Source organism: Dipodomys merriami, unplaced genomic scaffold (assembly GCF_024711535.1).
Source record: "Dipodomys merriami isolate MVZ:Mamm:240054 unplaced genomic scaffold, mDipMer1.0.p SCAF_2, whole genome shotgun sequence".
NCBI classification, from domain to species: domain Eukaryota; kingdom Metazoa; phylum Chordata; class Mammalia; order Rodentia; family Heteromyidae; genus Dipodomys; species Dipodomys merriami.
In genome coordinates this window covers 47,297,065-47,320,391 of record NW_027203381.1, presented here as the reverse complement: position 1 = coordinate 47,320,391, position 23,327 = coordinate 47,297,065, and the positions used below count along the sequence as shown (strand labels likewise).

The window sequence follows — 23,327 nt, the reverse complement described above, 5'->3', positions numbered from 1 at the left end:
ATAATTCCAAGGTACCTACACACACATAGATTAGACTGTGCAAAACATCAGATTCTCCCAAGTTTAGTTTGCAATGAACGATGTGTTGTCATCAGATGATCACAGGTTTTGTCATTATCTAAGAAACTTAAAATTCACATGATTTTTAACGTTTTTGATTTTTCTGTTTTATGAAGGTTGCTGAGTATTATTTAGCAGAATATTCTGATATTAAAATTGTATTATATGAATGCAATTCCATTTTATTTTTTAGAGAACTGGAAGCCTGAGGCCAAAGAGAGGTGCGTGTGGTGGTGGGATCCTGCTCAAAATTTTCTCTGCTTTTGCTCCTTTGTTTTGTTTTGGGTTTTTTTTCCCCCAAGCTCTGGAATATTTCCTTCTTAAGATTTGGATAAAGTCAGTTTGGACTCACGGTTAGGTTTGTGCAGGCAGTTCTGTAATTTGATCCTGTCTATCTGACCTTGTTGACGCACATTAAGAAAAGGCTGACTGCGTGATAAGGAATGCCCCAAAGAAGAGCTTTTCTCAACCCAACTTGTAAATAAACAAAATTTCCCTTGACTGAAACCAGGAGATTCAATATATCATGTGAGTACTCCTGAACTCTGATTTTGGACTGGTTTCGGCTTGTCATCTGTTTCATCACAGAGGAAGAAAAGTTATTAAATGGTTCTGTAACTTCTTAAGAATCCATGGACAAATTATTTAGGAAGAAGTAATGTAACATGCCAGTTCTCCAAACTGCTGGACCACCACATGTAACTTTTATCTTTAAGGCATGATTTGAACTACTTTTGAAGTGGCAGCAAATAAGATGATGTGAAATAATTTTTGGCAAATCCTTTTAAAAAATGTTTAAATTAACTAATCTGTTATCAGCTCTATGGAGAGACAATTCACCTGTCAGGCAATTCACCATTTAAAGTGTTCGAGTCAATGGTGTTTATCAGATTAGCATTAGGCAACCACCTCTATATAATCAACTTAATGAACTCAACTTCCTTGGTTTGTATGTGCATGATCAAAGATGGACTCTGTTTTTACAAGGAGAGTGCATGTACTTCATGACTCTGGGTGACATCACAAAACACATCCTCAGGGGGTTTGCGTCCTTCAAGGATCTGAGGAAGTGCCCAGCATGTACCAGAGTAGTAAGTTAGGAGCTGGAAATGACCACTTCTGGTCTTTCTGAAAGTGTTGGGCAAATCCACGGGACTGTAGAAGAGGCCTCAAGTCAGTCGTGGCCCAAGTAATAAGCTCCTACACGATACGGTGGGAGAGAAGAAAATATGCCACCCTTTCCATTGGGATGAATTCATTTTGTCTACTGTGCCTGAAGGGGTGTTTGGAGGTGCACAGGGAAAATGAACATTGGGAAGCAATAGAATCATAATGAGGAAAAATACTGCACTTACATTTTGTTTTTAGAAAGTTCACTATTGGGAAGAAAGAGGATAGGAAGAGGTTGATGGTCACTACAGTACAGAGAAGAGCAAGAAGCTATGAGGTACTACTATCAACATCAATCAACTGTAGACTACAAAAAGCTAGGACAAAGGAATACGAAAGTTTTTGCCAAAAAGAAATGAAAAATATTTAGGAAATTGCAGAGTTTAATCTGATGAAACATTACACAACGTATCCATGTATCTACAAATCCCATCCCCCCATTAATATGTACACGCTTATGTTTTGTGTATCAGTTTAAAAATAGGTGCATTAAAAATAAATAATACAGCTGGGCACTGGTGTCTCACACGTGTAATCTGAGCTAGTTAGGAGGCTGAGATTTAAGGATTAAGGTTCAAAGCCAGTCCACGCGGGAAAGTCTGTGAGACTCCTATCTCTAATTGACCACCAAAGAGCCAAAAGTAGAGCTGTGGCTCAAGTGGTAGAGTGTTAGTTTTGAGCGAAAAAGTTCAGGGATAGTACTCAGGCCCTGAATTCGAGCCCTGGAAATAAATAAATAAAATCACTGGTAAGTATACCAGGTACCAGAATCAAAGTGAGATGGCCTAGTTTAAACTCAGTGGAGTCAAGTTACTCACTGTGCAGTTCATTCGAAACTGACTGCCCAGAGTCTGCAGATCCATTGGAATGAGCTGGAATATCAGGAAGAGCCTCAAGTCTAGACTGCCAAGCAATAGAAGACAAACACAGAACGTTACCATAAATACAAACTACCCTCAATTCAATCTGATCTCTGTTCCACAGTCAATAAGAATTCTTTTCACAATTTTTTCTTGATTTCATAAATGGCCTGCATAGGTTTCTTTTCAATATTACTCCACCTTCTTAGCTCTTACATGTTTGCTGATTATACCTTTGCTAAGATTTAGAAATTACAATGCTTTATGTTCTATGGTTTGCCAGTCTTTCTATGTTTTGTCTTAATATTATATATGCATACTAATATTACTGTAAAATGCAGAGCTAATAAACAAAAAAATTAAATACCTCTTGTAGTTCAGTTCCAATTCAGTTTCCATTCTTAAATAATTCAAATAATTTGGCACTTTCTACACTGAAAGCCTGCAGTTCTATCAGAAGTTGAGTCTTCTGTCTTTATAGAAATCTGTTCAATGAATTATTGCTCATGTCTGGAGGACCACAAGTAAAAAACTTACCTAGAAATTCTTTAAATAATTTTACATGCAAATTCTATAAAATTTATTTTGGGAAAGAGGGTGTATACAGGGTTTCCATAAGTAGTGCAGCCTGGCCTTGAACTCATGATTCTCCTATCTCAAGACTCCCAAGTACAGAGTTAACAGGCATGTAACATCACACTTGGCTGTGGAAGTTATTATCTGTGAATAGGTGTTACTGTGAAAATGATATATTCCATCAAAACTCTTTTATACACTATTCACACATAAAAATCTATTCTTTTCCCCCAGAGCATGATATTGTTTCTTTTATTCTCATATTTATTTAGCAATAACGGAACACCTGCTTCATAAAAGATCCTTTATATCATGTGCTACAAATTGCAGAAGACAGTCTCAAATTCTGAGCCTCATGTTCTCTTTTTTTAAATTTCTACTTTATTTCAAAGCAAAGGATGTACTTTTATTTGTGGAAACAGCACACAAATGAATGGTCAGTTTCTATAACACAGATGTCAGCATACTGGACTTGATGGAAGAAAAGACAATACTCTTAAACCTTTTATTGTCATTGCTGATAGAGTTAAAGTTTATTAATTGCTATAGTTTGGATCTAGAATTTCCCATAAAGATATGTAGGTTGGTTCATAGATTCATATGTTGGTTCACCTTAGCCCTGTTGGGAAGTGGTGGAACTTTTAAGAGGAGAAGCCTAGCAGGAAGTCTTAGGTCATTATGGTGTGTCCATTCCACACTGAAAATGTTCAGGTGCTGTGTTGAGACAAGTAGCTTCTTCTGCTACACGCTAACACCACAGTATGCTGACTCAACAGGGTCAACTGACCAAGGTTTCAACCTTTTCTCCTTGTCATTTGACTACCACAGGTTTTTGTTATAGTAATGGAAATGTAATCAACATTTCTATATATTAAAATTCTTTTTATATATTAAAATTCTTAAAAAGGTATAGACAAATTTTCAGTGGTTTCCTTAAGTTTTTCAACAGAGAAATGCTTTGTCAGACTCTGAAATAAAAACTCACCTATGGGAAAGAAGGTGCCTTTGAAAACCGAGAGGCTTAATTTATTTATAATTTAAAGTTGAAGACTTGGGATGCTTTCAGCTACTGAATGTCAATTGCTTAATCTTCAAAGTAGGAAAGTGTCCATCTGCTCAATTGCTTTAGCTGGCCGCTAGTCATCCTGTTGTGCTCAATGAGTATCTGTTCTTTGTAACATAAATTACTTTGGGACAGAGATTTCAGACATAATCCCTGCTCTTGAGCTACTTACAAAAAGAACAGAATAACTTTTATGGAACATTATTAAAAGACAAGCAAGGCACTGTTAAGAGCTTATTTCTCTATTATGAACTGTATTATTGGAAAACGATGGGAGAAGTACAAGAAGCCACCAAGATTTTTTACAGATAAAGCGAACTTGAGTTGGACCTTGAGATCAATAAAAGGTGCTTACAAAGGCAGAGGAGACAAGCAAAAACATTCTAACCAGAAATGGAAGTATAAATTTCAGGAATGGGCACAGCCGAACTGATACAAAGAATCACAGAGAGATAAATGTTTTAGTAGCTGAGTCATAGTATTAGAAAAATTGAAAATGAATTAATAAAGAGCAAGAGTCAGCTCACAATTATGGAAGAGGCTGAAAGACACATAGGGACACTGAGACTTATCACATAAGTGATAAAAAAAAAAAAAAACCAACAACAAAGGAGTCTCTCCTGTTAAAGCAGGAAGTAAAGAAGGAAATGCAGCCTGTCCACAAAAGGCCCTTGACTTTTGAAGTAGATGGAGAAAAGACATGTACAGGTGCCCCTCAGTATCCTGCAAATAAATACCCAAACCCAGGGATTATCAAGTCCTTTCTATAAAATGGTGGTGTATTTTCACTTCACCGACACATACCAACACATCTGTATGTGTTTAATCTTGTTATATGACTTAAAGATGAATTATATAGAAAATGCAATGTAAATACTTTGTAAATAGAAGTTACACTATGTTGCTTACAGAATAATGAAAAGAAAAACTGTGCATGATGAGGACAGATGCAATTTAAAAATATTTTTGATTTGTAGTTGGTAAATGAACATTTGAATCTATTCCCATTAGTAGATTCTGGATAACCATTTGGTAGATTCAACTTCTACACTAAAGCAATTAAGGAGAGAATAAATATCCATTTTATGATGAAAGATGAGAAGGAAAGTCCTACTGAGATTTTCAAAGTAGTAGGCATAGCCTTTTTTAAAGTTTATCTGGAAGAAAGCATTTCTCTGAAGAATAAAGTATAGCTTAAATATTACTTAAAAAGCCAGTAGTTCTACCTACTCAGGAAGCTGATACCCAGAGGATTGTAGTTGGAGGCTAGACCAGGTAGAAAAGTCTATGAGAATTCAAAATAACCAACAAAATAGCCAACAAAATAACCAACAAAAAGCTAGCTGAAATGTGGCCAAAGTTGTAGAGTGCTAACTGTATACAAACAAACTAAGCCAGCATAAGACCTCAAGTTCCAAAAAAAGAAAACTCTGATGTATAAGTTACTCTAGCCAATTTCAAAAACAAGCCATAGATCTATGACTCTATGGTGATTTAATTACCACCAAGGCATTACTTGAGATTTTTCTCAATCTTTAATCTAAAGATTGGGGAAAAGGCACTGGTCCATATCGACATTATGCTTTCAGAAATGGAAAGTCATATTACCTATGTTATCTCACTCTACAACATGAATTCCAAAAGGGAAAGTTGCTAAGATCCCTGAAGTCTGGTAGACAACTGAGCCTTGGCCCCCAAATCTGTCAGTTTTTACGAGGAATTCATCCTGACAGAATAGTTTTACCTTTATAGTTACCATGGCCAAGATCCCTGTAGCCTTTAATATACTTCGTTGAATTACTGGAACCATCAGACTCACACTGTAGTAACTTCATGGCAGAAACTTCTGTAACACTTCTAGTAATAGTCCAGTAAGGATTAAGTCAGCACCTAGCAACTAAGCATTTCCTGTAATATTTCTAATAAAAGAGTATCTGAGTAAGTAGCCGAAAAAATAAGTCAAGCTGAAGACTAGTACAAGTGAGACATTTTTCATACCCAATACTGCTTTATTTATGTGATATTTGGCATCCAGTTTGTTTGTTTGTTTTCATTATTTAGAGAATACTTTATTAGTTTCTGTAATCAAACCCACGTAGATAAGACCTTACATATTTAATACAGTGTGCTTACCCCTGTATCCAGTTTGTTTTTAGAGCAACCAAAACAAAAAGGGCACCAATAGTTCTGGACAGCTCCATCTGTAACTACCTAGAGCTTCCCCATAAGATCATTTTCTTTCACATCTTCCAACTTCCAAGAATCTATTTGAAATCAGTATGTGCTCAATAAAGACATGTTTAATGAGTGAGCCAATGAGGTGGAATACATGCATCAGAGAACAAGGAAACAGAATCATAGCATCAGTTTCTTCTTATTTGGGGGGGCTTGTTTTGGGGTTTGAATTTAGGGCCTTGACCTTGCTAGGCAGATGCTTTACAACTCAAACTATACTCTAAGCCCTTTACTAGTCTTATCAGAAATAAAACTGTGGTCACAAAATGACATGGAAAAACTACAAAAACAAGGCATGCCAACCATCCTCTTTAGCAACCAAATTATTATACCATCCTGTGTGAAGTTCAATCATTCTGTGTCCTCATTGTTGGACTACAGAAGATATAGAGGTTGCTAAAGTCAGCTAGATGCAAATGAGGGGTCTCACTGTGTCATAACCTTTTGTGTTAGAGAATGTTGGAGAACCACTGGATCTGTAACCAGCACTTTTTGGTGTTGCCAGTCCTAGGGATTGAACTCTGAGCCTGAGCCCTGTCCTTGAGCTTTTTTTGTTGAAGGCTAGCTTTCTCCACTAGAGCCACAGCTCCATTTTTTTTATAATGGTTAATTGGAGATAAAAAGTCTCATAGACTTTTCTGCCAGGATGGGCTTCGGACTGGGATCCTCAGATCTCAGCCTCCTGAGTAGGTAGGATTGTAAGGTGTGAGCCACTGGTGCCAGGCAGCAACAGTTTTAGATCTGTGGGAAGAATGGGTTGGGCTGTCATCTAAGAGATCCCTACAGCAGCTTTAGTAAAAACAGGAAGATGATGATGACGAATTGCTGTATGAAAGAATTGGCTGTAATAGAATAGAAATATTCTACTATTCTATTTCCATGATAAGATACATGGGTCCCAGAAATAAGCGTGGTGAAACAGGATGGTGGACACAGTTAAGGCTGATGCATACAGGTAACTCTTGGGTGTATGGGAGTCACCAGCTGAGACAGGAAATAAAGGATCCCAGGCAAGTCTTAGAACAGGATTCCCCTGTTACTTGGGAATAGCACAGTTGTGGAAGCTGTATGGAAGGTCAAACTTTATTCTAGAGTTACCAAAGTTTGTGAATTCAACCCATTCATAAGTGGTAGATTTGAGAAGCTCTCTATCATGGAGACATTCTCCTCATTGTCATTCCAATTCATTGTCTTAAATAGCAAAATCGCAGCTGGATTTACAGTTATGAGGTCAGACACAGTGGGTATGCCTCAGCCTATATATACTATACTTTACAGAGTTCGTGATAGGTTATTCACTGGTAATATGTGGTCACTGTGTAGCAAAAGCTCAAAAATGCAAATATTCCATAACCAAAAGTCTAAAACCACCACAGAAGAGTTAATATATATAAAGCTAACAGTGAACAGTGGGGACACCTAGGCAGTAGGGAGGGGGGGATGTAGATGCCATCAATCCCATTTCCCAAAGTCGGCAGAGATGGAGAAACTCCTGTTCCACAGCACAGCCCTGTGTTACCTCCATGCTGGCATCTGCTGTGATAGCCACGGTCTTCCATCAATTTCTACCAAAGAACCTCTGTGTCTTATCAAAAGCTCAGAGACACGGAGTTGGGAATCTCAGTGGGGTAAGCTGTGGCAGATGTGAGGGATGTGAATAAAGGGAATTCTGAGTTGAGGAGGTAGTGAAGTGAAATTGGTCCACCAAAACCTCTGATATTCTTCTTTGAAAACTCTGCCAAGAGGAGCAAAGTTAACGAATTCCCTCATACTTGGTATAGGTAAACACCACCCATTGATTGCTGGATATTCCCGAGTTTGTGGTTTGCTAACAGCTGTGGGATCTTTACTGTCCCACGTCAAGTTTGGCTCTTTGTCTTGAAGAAATCATTTCTGCTGATCTTCCCACCCCAGTTGCTGACATGCAATGACTTACCCTGGAGTCACTGCTGGGATCTACAAGACTCCCATCTTCATCCTGGGACCCGTCGGACAGGGCAGTACTGTTGAGAGAAGCACCATCTGGCTAAATGGAAAAAATAAAAGTACCACTCTTATTTCGGCAAATGCTTCTAAAGTGTTTGTGCACACTCACCTGTGTACTGAGATAGGTAGTGGTGTGTAAAGTTAGGACTGCCTGGCCGTGGACAACTCCATCCAGCTATTAGTGCAGCACTACTGTGAGCCACTCATAGGCGAGGCCCTCTCACCAATACTCAACCCTCTGGCAGGCACTGCTGTCTTTAGTTCCAGGGAGTGAAGTGTTAAATCTAAGAAACTTGATGTCCAGCTGGAAAGGTGGCTCAGTGGTAGAGGGCTTGCCTTGCATGCTTGAGGCCCTGGGTTCTATTCCCCAGCACCACATAAGCAGAAAAAAAAGCCAGAAGTGTGGCGCTGTGGCTCGAGTGGTAGAGTGCTAGCCTTGAGCTGAAGAGCTGAGGGACAGCGCCCAGGCCCAGAGTTCAGGCCCCACGACCGGACCCCCAAAAGAAACTTGATGTCCAGACTCCTCTGCAGGTAAGAAGGATCATGTGACAAAGGAGGCCAGTAAAGTGTAAGTAATTTTACAAAAGGTGATTCCTGACCAAAAATAATAGGGTCAACTGATGTATGATTATGTTTGGATCACAGATGATAGCCTAGAGCTGCCAGGCAGCTGTGCATGTAAGAATGACAGACAAAGCAAAGCGTGGCAGAGACAAGGTTAAATGCTAAGAGGGGGTCCTGTGGCTGCTCTGTCAAACTTGGATCACTTACATTGAGCATCCCCATGTGAACCAAAACAACCATTTTATTTTCTAATTATGGGAAGCCGAATGCAAAATTGACTCATATTTTCTTCTTACTATTATTGTTAGTAACTTCTACGATTGTTTTCTAATTGAACAGAATTCAGCTGCAATGGCACTGGAACTGAAAAGTTGCTGTTTTTGCTGTAGACTATGACTCTACTGAAGTTAACATCTGAACATTCTTTTCTTTTACTGAAGGAATGTTACTGAAAAATTGAACATATTTGGTATTTAACAAAACCATATATTTTGTCTTTTAAAAAACTGTCATAATTCACTTCACTTGACCATATGTTCTCAATTTTCCTAGATAGTATAATATTCCTTTATAAAGTGAACAAAGAACTTTATAAAGAAACAAATGAAACAAAAACTAGCATAGGAAATGCAAGTCAAGATTAAAAATAGCAATCATCTATCTCTTCTCACATCTCAAGTCACTATATATGGCAAAAACACAAACAAACAAGGACCTTGTACTTGCTATGCAGAATCTGTGCTCCCTTGCTTTGTTTATTGTTCAGATAAAGCCTTTTATTCACTAGAGTCAGCCTTAGACCACAATCCTGCTACTTATTGCCTCCTTTATAGGCAGGATTAAAGACATATGCCACCACACTTGGCTGAAACTATTTTTAAAAAACAGATTTTAAGCAGTACTGGAAATCAGCAAAGAATTCCACATCCGACCAATGAATAGTAATTTCTAGAATGAAATCCAGGTAAAAAGGACTAAATGCTTTTGGGGTAGGGGGACTTCTAGCACCAGCAAAGTGTGCAAGGTAGAGGGTTATAATGAAAGACATGGAAGGATGAACAAAAAAGGAAGCCAGCATTTGGCCTGAGATGACAGAGCAATTCATCTCTCATCAGTTTTGACTTTGGGAAGAGTGCATACCACTCAACCTATCCCTTGCAGAATGTGCTCACTGCAAATCATTGTGTCCCTTCAGAAAACTAAACCTGCTTAGTTGTACTGGAAAATCAGTAGAGTCCACTTTTGGAGACCCAAAGGAAGACCCAAGGAAGACCTGATGTCTACTTCTTGTAACAATGCCAAAATCTGTTTCACCAACACTTTTTAAACAAGTTTCCTTGGTGGGGGCCTTTGGGTGGACCCAGTTTGCTCCCCTGTAATAGATGCTAGCAGACAGGAGGCCTGGGTGTGGTAGTACTGGGAACCGAGAATCTCCAGGACCATATATTCATGGCCAAAAGCTCTCTGTCCCCTGGAGGTCCAACTTAAGGACACTGGCTGCCACCAAGGGGAGGCAGCAATTACCAATCAGCTGGTATACATCTCAGGTCCATAACCTCCATGAGTGTGTCATTTATGGCTCTACAGCCCCAAAGAAAGCATGTTCTCCACACGAAATATTTAGATTTGGAAAGTTATTGGGAAACACTAAATATTTATACATCTTAGTTAATACTGAAATACCAAAGAAAATATTTACATAGTAATGAGTTATTTGTCCATGTGGGCTCATCCACAAAACCCAAGTTTCAGTGGACAATAATAGGTAAGAAGATCTTTTCTTGTTGTTCTTATTTCTGTCTGTGAGGTTTTTTTTTCTAAGACAGGATTTAGTTATTTTTGATTTGCCTATGAAATTATTCCTTGTTACACATACATAGTGAGTTCTGAAGCTGTGTGTGGTGATTGGTGATCTGAATTATTAGGCATCTGTACTCAAGAGAAAATGAGGATACAAACTTATTACACATCTTGAATGTTCATAGCAGCTTTGCTCATAACAGCTCCAAGCTGGAAGCCATCTAAATGTCCATCACTATGTGTATAGATAGGCCAATCATAGGATATTTATATAAGATAATGTTATTAGTTATAACAAGACTATTACAAGCAGCAAATAGTAAATAATAAAATAATGATTATAAATGAAAGAAGTCAAGACACAGGAAAATACCTTATAATTCCATTCATAAGTGAAAAAAATCTATAGGTTAGAAAGCCATGGCTAGAAATCCATGGTTAGAAATCCAGCATGGCTCTTATATCAAAGGGAGGGGATAATCATCTACTGAAAAAGGCCTGAGGGAGATTTTCTGGGATAATGGCATCATTGTGCATTTTGATAATTATTTAAGTGAACACATTTGTTAAAACTAACAGTGGACATGACAACTTGTACTTCTCATTGTTGCAACAGGTCCACCTGTCTCCTTAAACGACTTGTTTTTCCCCATCTCCTCCACAAGTTATACTGACATCAAATATAGTGAAAGCAGGGGTTACACTGTGGGGGAGGGACATACAAAGCAACAAAGAAATAATCTTATAAATGCGTTAGAAACACATGCATGAAAGAAAAAAAAACGTTAAAATACATATCTAAGGGTTTATTATCCTAACATCACATTATCTGTCCTTTTCTGCTTGATTCATACATATACTAGATATTACAAATAAGGGAAACCATGGGACCTATGTTTCTTTAGGCCTGGCTTACTTCACTTAATATAATTTTTTCCAAGTTTTTCCATAAGGAGGAGACTGCAATGCTTGGTAAGAAATGTATGCATTATCCTGCCCATGTAATTGTAACCCCTCTGTACAATATGTTCACAAATAAAATTAAATTAAATTAAAAAAAAACTAACAGTGGCCCATTAGCTACTCAGGTGGCCCATTAGCTACTCAGGAGGCTGAAATCTGAGGATCACAGTTCAAAGCCAGCCTGGACAGGAAAGTCTGTGAGACTCTAATCTCCAATAAACCACCAGAAAACTGAAAGTGATGCTGTGGCTCAAGTGGTAGAGCATTGGCCTTGAGCTGAAGAACTGAAGGACAGTGCCCAGGCCCACAGTTCAAGTCCCATGACAAAAACAAACAAAACAAAAAACAAAAACCCCAACTAATTGAATAGCATAGCTAAAATGTGTACATAATTTACTTCTTGTAAATTATGCCTAAATTTTTATAAAACTTGAAAAACGATTTCTCTTAATAATAACTTTGTTCTTAGCTGGATGCCAGTGGCTCACACCTGCAATCCTAATTATTCAGGAGGCTGAGATCTGAGGACTGCAGTTTGACGTCAGCTTAGGCAAGACAGTGCCTGAGATTCTTTCTGGTTGTTTGTTTTTAATAGAAAAAAAATGACATAACAAAAGCGATCCTGTCTCTGGTTAATCACCAAAAAGCCAGAAGTGGAGCTGTAGCTCAAGTAGTGGAATGCCAGCCTTGAGTGAAAAAGCTAAGGGACAGCACCCAGCATCTGAGTTCAAGACTTAAGACAGAGAGAGAGAGACAGAGAGACAGAGACACAGAGAGAGACAGAGACAGAAACAGAGAGAGACAGAGACAGAGAAAGAGAGAGGCAGAGACAGAGAAAGAGAGAGAGGGAGAGAGGGAGAAAGAGAGAGAGAGAGAGAGACCCAACACTTCACTCTTACCATCAGAAAATCTTAAGAGATTGAAAATAACAGATATAAGTAGGAAGAGAAAGCTGTTCTTAGGAAGTAAGAATGTGTTGGCTGAAATTTATAAAAAGAAAGGCAATAATGAGAAAGAAAAGAAATCCTTCTAAATTAGAACATGAAGTCGAGAGATTCTGAACACAGAGAAAACAGTAAACCTGAGAAAAAATTTTGGAAATATTGAAATTTGATTCCAGTGAAGCAATGACCATCTAATATGTGCTGAAGTAGTTTGGGATGCAAGAAATGTGAAGAAAATTCATTGTTAACACAACAGAAGAAAACGTCTGCAAACTGAAGAAAAAAAAAGTTCTAAGTTGGAAAGGATTTAAACTTCATAAAATGCAAAAGGTTGCTCAGAGAGTAAGCAAAATATTATTTCTAGAAGATTATTTTTAGAGGAAAGAGAGTCAGGCAACTAAAATAAGAAAAAAAAATGCCCCCATCTTGTCCTACTAAGTGTGCTACACTGAAAAGTGGGAGAAGTTCTGCTGTGTAGGCTTTCTGGGAACATGAAGATTTTAAATTAAAAACAGGTTGTCAGGTAGCCCCTGTATTGATCAGGTATATCAGCATGGTACACAAAGTTTCCTAATTGGTGTATTAGGACTGGTACAAGGATTAAATCCACATACTAATGTTAATCACGAAAAAAGGGAAAAAATAGAAGTCCATTTTGAAGTTGTCATTACACTGTTTTGCAAACCAGCTTTGGTTTGTCTATCGTCACTTCCTTATTTTGTGATTAAAACAAACTCCTACTTGTTTAAGAAAGGTTCCTTAGATTTTTTTTTTATAGGAGGCAAACACAGATGTGACTGATGATTTTCAGCATATGGTGTGATTGTATTCTGCAGTGAATTATGAATCAATAGAAAGTGTAAGTATTTGATTTCCATGTAAGACATTGGAAACTAAAGTAGATTGATTACTTTGCCTTTTCAATAAACTAGCATCTTCATTGAATATTTTATGTGTGTCGACTTAACATAAGGAACATGTCTTCTTTTATCTACATTAGAAGTGATTTGTACACCAGGTTTCCAATGATTACAGATTGGATGGTAAATATATTGGAATTCATGCCACCTGTAATGGCATTTGTGACTTAAGTTTCAAAGATCCACTGCCACACATAATGAATGAACAGTTATCTACTCACTATAACTGACTGCAAAATAAGCATCTAGGGTATTAATACAGACTTCATTTTAACCAGTTTACTAAAATAGAGTTGACATACAATTGTATGTATAATTAAACTACAATGTTTAATCTGACCTCCATTTCCATGCATATTTTAACTACAATATTTAAAGAATATAAAGTACCTAATTTGATTAATTTTGATGAGTTGTGACAAAAATATAAGCCTATGGAATCATTACCATAGTTGAGATAATGAACAGTGGATAAAATGAGTAGGTGTGACCCACATCTTCCCTCCTGTCCTTTTGAATTCCTCTGCCCTTCCTATTTTTGGCTACTCAGATGTCTGGTAATCACTGACCTATCCATCACTCTAAAGTAGTTCACGTGTTCTGTAATTTTATATGAATATTTTTGGTCTGGCTTCTTTCACCTGGCATAATTGAGATCTACCTGTATTGTATGTGTCAACTTTTTATAGTGAAATAGAACTCCAAGATTGGACATAGAACTATATGCTGATGCATTTACTTACAGGTGGACATTAAGATTGTTTTCAGTTTGGGAGTATTACAAGCAAAGCTGCTATTAACATTTGCAAACAGTCTTTGTATGGATATGTACCTTTTTTTTTTTTTTAGTAGAATGGCTTAGATTTCATGGGAAGTGTATCCTTCATAGTTTAAGCAGCTGTCAAATTCTCTACTAAAGTGGATGGGTCATTTTACATTCCCAATGTACAAAAGTTCAAGTTTCTCCATATCCTTGGCACTGCTTAATATGGTCAGTCTCGGTCATTTTAGTCATTCCACAGAGTTTTGGAAAGATCCCAAAATGGATTTATTTGCAATTCAGTAATTAGAATATGAGAATTTTTTCATGAGATTATTTGCCACCCATGGGTCTTTTTTAGAGTAGTATCCAAGTCTTTTCCCATTTTTTGGGGGTCCGGTCGTGGGGCTTGAACTCGGCCTGGGCGCTGTCCCTCAGCAATTCAGCTCAAGGCTATTGCTCTACCACTTGAGCCACAGAGCCACTTCCGGCTTTTTTCTTTTTGTTTATGTGGTGCTGAGGAATCGAACCCAGGGCCTCATGCATGCAAAGCAAGTGCTCTACCACTGAGCCACCTTCCCAGCCCCTCTTTTCCCATTTTAAAAGTAAGAAAAGATGTAACAATTTTGACACTGGACAACTTAGGATATGATTGAAGAGAAAGGGAGAAAACAGGGAGGGGTATTTGTTTATAAAACATACAATTCCGGTCAGGTGTGCTCACACCTGTCATCTTAGTTGCTCACAGTGGACAGCAATTGAGAGGATACCAGTTCAAGCAGCCCAGGTAAACAGTTACAACCCATCTCAAACAATAAGCAGGGTGTCATGATGCACACCTGTTATCTCAGATACAAGAAAACAATACAAAGACTGTGTTCTAATCTGACATAGGAAATAAATTTAAGGACCTAACCCTCAAAATTTAAAAAGCAAAAGGAGATGACAGAATGGTAGACATCCTAGAGGACCTGCCTAGCAAGCATAAGGTCCTGAGTTCAAACCCTAATACCACCACAAAACAATGACAACGAAAATATCTGAGTGGTAAATTCAAAGAACTAATGGATAGAATCAGCAGCAGCAGATTCTAGGGGTGTGTGTGTGTGTGTGTGTGTGCGTGTGTGTGTGTGTGTGTGTGTGTGTGTGTGTGTGTGTTAATATGACAAAGTTTTTGCACTACCTTTGTAAACAGGAGTATAATCCAAGATAAAATAGGAATGAAGCCAGTTTGCCAAGACTAACTAAAAAAATTATTGCCACAGCAACCCCACGAATAGTGGTCAGAAAGAGGTTCTGGAAATAATGCAGATTCTGCTCCAAACTCTAGCTCCATCAAAACAGTATTGAGAACAAAATACAGAACATATTGCATTCATGATCTTTCTGGAAATGATGTAACAGAATGGCTGGGAGTATGTATAACTGCAACTGAGAGCAAGCTATGGCTGTCCCCTTCAGAGTAGAAGGATCTTCCCAGGACCACAGCAGGAAAGTAGAACCTATTAGAATCTGCTATTTCCTTTTTTATTCAGACCTCCTTCCATCATGTTCTCTCCTAAGAGAATTTGTTAATTGAAAAAAATGTAAAAGAGTATGTGAAATTTCAAAAGAGAAATAGATACTAGGTATATACTGATTCTCTAGAATATATGGTCATGTTGGTGTTTTCCCATTAAATTTGTGCTCATTAACTGCGGAATTTTTTTCTTACAAATTGATTCAAGTTAGATATGTTCACAGCTGTGGTTGTCCAACACCTCGATTGTGATACATAACTGTCTGGAAGAAATGGTTTTTTCTTGCATTCCCACCTCCAGTTCATTCTCCTCCCAGAACTTACCGAAGAACCTCTTGTTTTGGGAACTTCTGGTAGCTCTTTTTCTTCCTCAGTGCCATCCAACGGAGTGGCATGGTTGTCACAAGAGTCATCTGGCTAATGAAAGAAATGAGAGCCTCCTAAGAGATTGTTTTTACTTTGAATCAGGAAAAAATGACAATCTTTCAAAAAGGAAAGTCTCAGATCATTGAGTTAGGCCTTAAAAAAAAAGACCATTAGTGACATATCTTTTTATGCAAGTCTAGAATTGCAAATGTGACTGTATATTCCTTTATGCACTACGAAGGTGTGTGTGTGTGTGTGTGTGTGTGTGTGTGTGTGTGTGTGTGTGTGTGTGTGTGTGTGTGTGTGTGTGTATACATATAGCTGTGAGGAGATTCATACAGCTAATGTTCACATATATTGATAGCAATACTTAGCAGTATATCCATAATCACGATCCTCACAAATGTCATGCTCAGTAAATGAACTGGTCTCAGAAGCAGACATATCTAGCTAACTGCCAAAACCTCCTTTTCTTTGCCTCTTTGACACACAAATGTCATAGTTTTTGCTCCAAGATGCTATATGTCTTACTAAAAAGATCAAGTGTTATCCTGTGAGAGTTGCATCTAATGAGATCAAAGTGGAATTCTATTTGGTAACGAGCCCAGGAAGCTTCAGAGTTTTTGGCCAAAATAGATGGAACCAGCACATCAATGCTTCTTCCAGGAACCATGGACGCCAGAGCCTAGTGCCTGTGGTGTTAGACACCCAGTAATATTAAATACTTACCCGTATGCAAAGGGAACAGAAAGGAAAAATGAGAAAGTTGGTTGATCCAAACCAGAGCTGTCAATCAGCCTTGCCCTTCCTTCCTTGAGCTTCCTATTTTATAAAAACTAAATTGACAAATTTCTAATGATACAGCTTACCCCAAAAATCATGCTTTTGCAAAAGACTTTATGAATGTATTTCAATAGTTTTCTTTGCGATTATGAAACTGAAAATACATTGTATTAATGACTTCGTACAGTGTGGAATAGAACATTTCATTCCCATTCACAGAATATATGCAAAGCTCTCTTATTCATATGTAGAAACTGTGTTTGGAGTAAGTTCTGACAAGGATGAACTATACCTCAGGCCACGTGCATAAGCTCTAAAATTGAGCAGCTTTTATCATAAAGGTATCCCCCAAATAATGTGCAAATATTATATGCCATGGTTCAAGCAGATTCTGAGAAATTAAGCATATTGGGCATTACTAAAGTCATATGTTGCTAGGTAGTACCTTAAAAACTATTATATTTCTTCTTGCTTCCCTCTATTTTCTATATATAGTCTATATATCTTCCCCAAAGTGTATATGTTATATTAATAAGAAAACACATATCTGTTTCGAAGTGAAACAGATGCTCAAGAGGCAGCACAAACAAATTTTGGGCAGGCCAGGAGGATAACTCAGTATCAAGAAAGCAAGTTTTGTTGTTGTTGTTTGTAAGAATAGACTCAGAACACAACACAATGGCCTATCAACAGATCAGAGATTGTTAGAACCTACTAGAAATATGTTTGGTAACTAGAGACATTCTTGGCTTAAGAATAACATATGAAAACACTGATATCAAGGAAAGAAACGAACCATAAAAAACAATCAATAAGCTCAGAGTGCAAAACACAAAGGGCAACTGTCAGGATAATTTATTGTAGAAGTGTTTTCTCAACTGTGGGCCCAGACAGACCAGCTGCTGGCCACTATAATACTGAACAACAGGGAGTAGATACATGTGGACCCAAGAGAGGCATTCAGTTGGGTTGGCTACCTTCTTTGGGCAGATTTCCAGGACAGCAGTCTAGGCTGGGGACCAGAACAGACCTCAACATCAGGTCACTCTGGACTTCCACAAAACATCAGCCATGTGTGGTATATAAACAAATGAGGTCCTTCCTTTTGGAACTAAAGGTGTGTGCTTGAGCTGTGGTCAATGAGTATCTCAGACAGCAGAGCATATTCAGCAGCAGTGTTAAGAAGTGAAGCTTTTAAGAGGTCACAAGGATGGGAGGATCTGCACTTACGAACCAGATTAATGCTGTGATCTTGGAACTGGGTTATTTTATAAATGAATTTGTAATGAAATGAAGAATTTGTTTTTCTCCTCTTTCTCCCGCCCTCCTCCCTCTCTTTTTTTCTCTCTCTCTTTCTTTCCCTCCTACTACCTTCTATCATGGGGTGATGTAACACAAGCTCCTACCAGATGTGGGTCCAGTCCCTCAATTTTGGACACCTTAGACTCCAGAAGTATAAGAAATAAACCTCACAAATAAAATAAAATAAAATTAAAAAAAAAGAAATAAACCTCTCTTCTTTATACAATTACCAGTCTGTGAACTTCCTTTACATCAATGCAAAGTGGAGTAAGTGTGTGCTCTCATGAATGTGTGCTGTAAACTGACACTCACATACTGTGTAAATAGGTGACTTACACAGGACCTATTCAGCCCTTTCATTTTCTTTGGGAGAAATGATGGCAGAGAAAACACAGCAGCACACACACAACAGTGTGTATGTGTGTGTGTGTCTGTGGCTGTCTGTGTCCGTGTCTGTGTGTTGGTCGTGGTGCCTGAACTGTGGGCCTGGGCACTGTCCTTCAGTTCTTCAGATCAAGACTAGCGCTCTATCATTTGAGCCACAGTGCCACTTACGGCTTTTTCTGCGTATATGGTGCAGAGGAATCGAACCCAGGGCCTCATGCATGCAAGGCAAGCACTCTACCACTGAGCCACCTTCCCAGCCCAGCAGCAACAAATTTTAAGCCATTCGCTAGTTAATTAGTAAGTATAATTAAACAAAATTTTTAAAAAGAAATGCAGTGCTATGCATTCAAGTAAAAACACAATTAAGAAAGATAGGAAAAAAGAAAACATAATAATTTAGGAATTTCAGAGAGACTAAGAGATTACTGTAACTATAAATGAGAAAATATAGCCAAGGGAAGAGAAATCAGTAAAAAGGAAAAGTATGATTGGCTGAATTTAAAAATCAGTTAAGGGCTAAATTATAATCACTAATGATAAAAATTAGAATTGAGGGTCTACTAAATGATACAGACTAGATAAAACAAACAGAGAAAAGAAGATCTGACAAATATAAGAAACTATGTAAGAAATATGAAAATAATCCAAACAATGAAAAACACTTCTTAATAATAAAGCAAATGAGCTAGGCTATGGTGGCTCATACCAGTAGTCTCAGCCACTGAGGAGACTAAGACTGCGGACAAAGGTTTCAGGGCAGTCTAGGTGGAAAATTCATTAGATTCTATCTCAAAGGAAGGGTGAGCTGCGTGCTGTGGTATGTACTTGTCTTCCCAGCACTGACAGGAAGTGGAAAATCATTTAGTAGCAAGTCTGAACAAAAAGCAAGACCCTATTTCAAACTAACCAGCATAAAAGAGCTCTGGAGCATGGTTCAGTGGTAGAGCATCTGAGTTCAACTCTAATACCATAGTATCTACAAACTTCTGAAGGAAGTAGCTCTTGCATCTAGTAGTTTCAAACTCACTAATTTATGATTTACATTTTTTTGAGTATAAAAATTTAGTATCTGCAGACAGGCTCAAAGGTGTACGGTACAGTTTGCTCAAATATAACCTTTATGTGATTATGTAAGATGAGTATTTATTGTTGTACCATTTGATTATACTAGCCTGTGAGGAAGAACTTCATGGACTTGCAATAAAGCATCTTAGGATCTCTTGGTATTGAAAGTAAGGTGTGTTCAGCAGAAACCAGGTGTGGAATTTGGAATTTGGATCTTTTCAGGAGCTACCTGTATACAGACATCCAGATTGTCACAAAACTGCAGCTCAGGCAGCCACAGGGTCTCTGGGTGAAAGAATGGCCAATCCACAGTTTGCAGTTGCTAAACTGTGGTGTTTAATAGGTTAGAGACTACAATGCTTTGGGGGTTTTTTGCTTTTTTTTTTCTGGTCTCAAGGCTTGAACTCTGGGCTTGGGCACTATCCCTGAGTGACTTTTGCTCAAGGCTAGCACTCTACCACTTGAGCCACAACACCACTTCCAGCTCTTTCTGAGTAGTTTATTGGAGGTAAGAGTCTCATGGACTTTCATACTTGGGCTGGCTTCAAACTGCAAGCTTCAGATCTCAGCCTTCTGAATAGCTAGGATTACGGTATGAGCCACCAGAGCCGGGCTCTACAACGTATTTTTAACGTAATATTTTCAATTTAGTTATGATGGGTTTAGGAGACACAATGTTATTATTTACTGCCTTGATATCTGATAAACTTGGGAACTCCCTTCTTCACTTTGCTACCACAGGTCAGGTGGGAGCCAACCAACCCTCCTTATCCAGGGGCAAGACCCTGAGCAGGAGGATTCTGTTCCCACTGCCTGTAGAGTTCTTTATTCAAGCCAATCACGCCCTCCTGTGTGAACCAGGCCCCTGTCTGCTTGATACCTTACAACTCTGGTTGTTCATTCTGTCCCAGGCATGCCTTCCTGGGTGTGCAGGTGAGGCAGGCAATGTCTCCTTCCCTAGGCAGAGAGTATGTGTGACTACCTGCTCTCAGTCTCACATGCCCATTTCTGAGTGTTGTGTCTTCATTCATCCTCATAACCTTGTGGCAAAGAGTGTGAAATCAAAATGGTGGGTAGAATTAGGCAGGGTAAAAGGCTCATAGAAACCTTTAATTTACTGGAGCCTGGTGGTCATGCCTGTAATCCCAGTGTTCAGGAGGTGATGTGGGAGGATTGTGTGTTCAAAGCCGGCCTGGTCTATGACACAGTAAAACCTTGTGTCAAGAAAAAGAAATAAACCCATTATTTAGACATAAGTACCTATTCTGACTTGCTCCATCCTCTGGCTGCTATCGGGGGAATGGAAAAAGCTGAGAAGACTAAATAGCATGGGGGTCAAGGAACTGGCTAGACGCCTCACGCAGGGAAGAATACAGAACCTGGAGCCACCTGCTGCCAACTTCATGGAAAATGCAAAGACCTCTGAGCAGATGTAGTTGCCCCCCTTAGGAGAAATTGAATGAATGAAATGAAGTAATAATAAGCAGAAGAGATGAGCACAATGGGGCCACTCAAGCTCCCACTGATCAACCACCCTTCTTCCATCCTCAGATACCCTCAGGCCACAGAAGCAGCCAGAACACAAACAGGCCACCACCAAACCATTCATCAAATCCTGAAAGGAACAGAGAGCTAGCCCAAGTAAGTGCAAAGTTATAAGTGCAGACACACTGCCTAATGTCACATATAGGAAATAAACCCCAGAGAACAAATGTCATTGCCATCTTTATCAACGGTACACAGGTTATTCTTGTAAAAGATTCTCTGTGTAGCAGGAAGTAAAAAGGAAAGAGGAGGAAACCACTAAAGTATCATAGAAGAACGTCTCCCACGGTGAACTGTCTGATAACCATGAATCTAATTGAAAGGAGCCAACAACAAACCCACATCCATCCTCAGTCCCTCAGGCACAAAGGGACTGGGGCACTAGCTCTAAGGGGACTCAAGCCCCATACCAAGATTGGGGCATGAATTTACTTCCGAAGATAAAATCTTCTCCTGAAACAGCTCTACAGGTGGTTACGAACTTGGATTCAAACTCGGTATTAAAATGGACACGGAGTCAGGATTCATTGTTCACATAATTGACATGTTGAGTTGAAATCTCTCTATACAAGTATTTAAAGAGAACAACAAAAAAGAGCTGGGCACTAGTGGCTAAAATGCCTGTAATCCTAGATACTCAGGAGGCTAAGATCTGAGGATCAAGATTTGAATCCTGTCAGGGTAAGAAAATCTATCTCCAATCAACCACTAAAAGCCAGAAGTGAAGCTGTGGCTCAAATAGTAGAGTACTAGTTTGGAGCAAATATGCTAAGGAATAGTGCCCATGCCCTGAGTTCAAGCCGTAGTACTGGCAAACATACCCACAAAAAGATAAAACAAAATGGACAAGGAGGTATGCTGCAGATGTAGTTCAGGGGAGAGTGCACTATGTTAAGCATGTGTGAGACTCAAGGCTCGATCCTTAGCCCCCCTAAAAAACAATCATCCCCGCCAAAATATATTGCATGACTCTAATGAAACTGGTTCATTCCTGTGCTACATAACATACTACTTTCACACTTAGAAGATATGACAAGGTTCCCCATGAGGTACTGAACCTTAAAATAGCCCAACGCTGCTTCCCACAAGATATTCCCATTTATAAAAAAGTACTAAAATATCAAATATTATATAATGAAGAGAATGAAATCAACAACTGAAATATCTGTAGAAGGTGACATGAGACTTCCCACAAATTTCCCCAGATTTTGACTTCTGGCTGTGGCTACAACTGTTTTGTTTGTTTGTATTTTGTTAGAGAAAGTACAGGTGGAACGTGTAGTTATTTGCAGATTTAACTATTCATTCCTAAATTTAAGAATGTCTTTTTTCTTCATTATTTCAAGGTAAATAGACCTTTCTTCTCCCACACGTTTTATACAATGCCTGAATTACTTTTTCTAACATTCTACACAGTTCCTTTATCTGATCTGTTGACCTTTTTTTTTTTTTTTTTTGCAGGGCACTGTTGATATCTTTCTCTTTCGATATATCCCTTCTACTATATAGTAAATATGTAGCATCTTCTTCAAAGGCTAGGTTTATATAGCTGACAAGGAACAATCTGAATTTTTTAAAGCTGCATACACAATACCAGGCTTGTACTGACTGATCTCTCTGACTGTCCTTTCCCTGTAGTAAGACCTCTTTATTCCCTGAAATACATGGTTCTTCTTTTGTCTTTCATCATTCACTACCTTAGACCCCATTCCCAATTCCCCCTCTAGAATGGGGGATATAGCACAAAGATCTGAAAAAGAGCAGGAAAAGAAGACAGAGGAAGGTCCCAGGACCATTCCCTTCCCTACACACGAACTTAGCTAAATGTTATCTCCACCATTCTTGGAGTTGGAAGTTGTCAATTACACCTATGTGTTTCAAAGAAGTCAATGACTTCATTTCTTTCTATACTTAAAAGCTCCACTGAGCAAATGCCCGCTTTGTCAGGGAATATCAAATAAAAGAAGAGAGAAGTTTACAAAGAAGATTCCTTACCTCACTATTTTTCATGTTACTACAAATACAAAGTCTCAGGAAACCAGGAAAAAGTAGATATGCATTGTTTGAAAACTAAAGATTCAGGAAAAGCCTACAAACTCATTCTATATCATTGTTTCATCTACTTGATCTGAAGTAGATAGACATCCATGTGGGAAAGGAAGCACAGAAGAAAAGTATTGAAGACCTCACAAGATGATTCTATAGACAACTAAAGAAATGAGCCTGGGATTTTCAACAATCAGGACAAACCTTTTCTTTGATAGACATTTTGACCAGGACACCAGCAGTTATGTCTTGGCCTCAACTGTGGGAGCCATCTTTACTCAATGATAGCTGTAGAAAAATTCCACCATTCAGAAAGCCATAGGTTTTTAACTAAATTGAAGTTTGAACAGTCGAGAACTCAAATGTGCTTACCTACAAGTATATCATAATTGCAAAGATTCTAGAATTGGACT

General features: G+C 38.5%; 1 protein-coding gene across 7 annotated transcripts in view; it reads right to left on the bottom strand.

The window, feature by feature from the left end:
- Arhgap28 (Rho GTPase activating protein 28) overlaps window positions 1–23,327 on the bottom strand; it is a 168,871-nt gene that overhangs the window by 37,187 nt on the left and 108,357 nt on the right. For 6 of the 7 annotated variants that reach the window (XM_070029546.1, XM_070029551.1, XM_070029552.1 and 3 more), the window contains exons 4-6: window positions 15,745–15,837; window positions 7,901–7,990; window positions 2,049–2,133 (exon numbers count right to left, since the gene is read on the bottom strand). In XM_070029546.1, the coding sequence (XP_069885647.1) occupies window positions 2,049–2,133; window positions 7,901–7,990; window positions 15,745–15,837 (268 nt within the window). The remainder of the gene's footprint in view (window positions 1–2,048; window positions 2,134–7,900; window positions 7,991–15,744; window positions 15,838–23,327) is intronic. The other variant, XM_070029548.1, reaches the window with a different exon arrangement.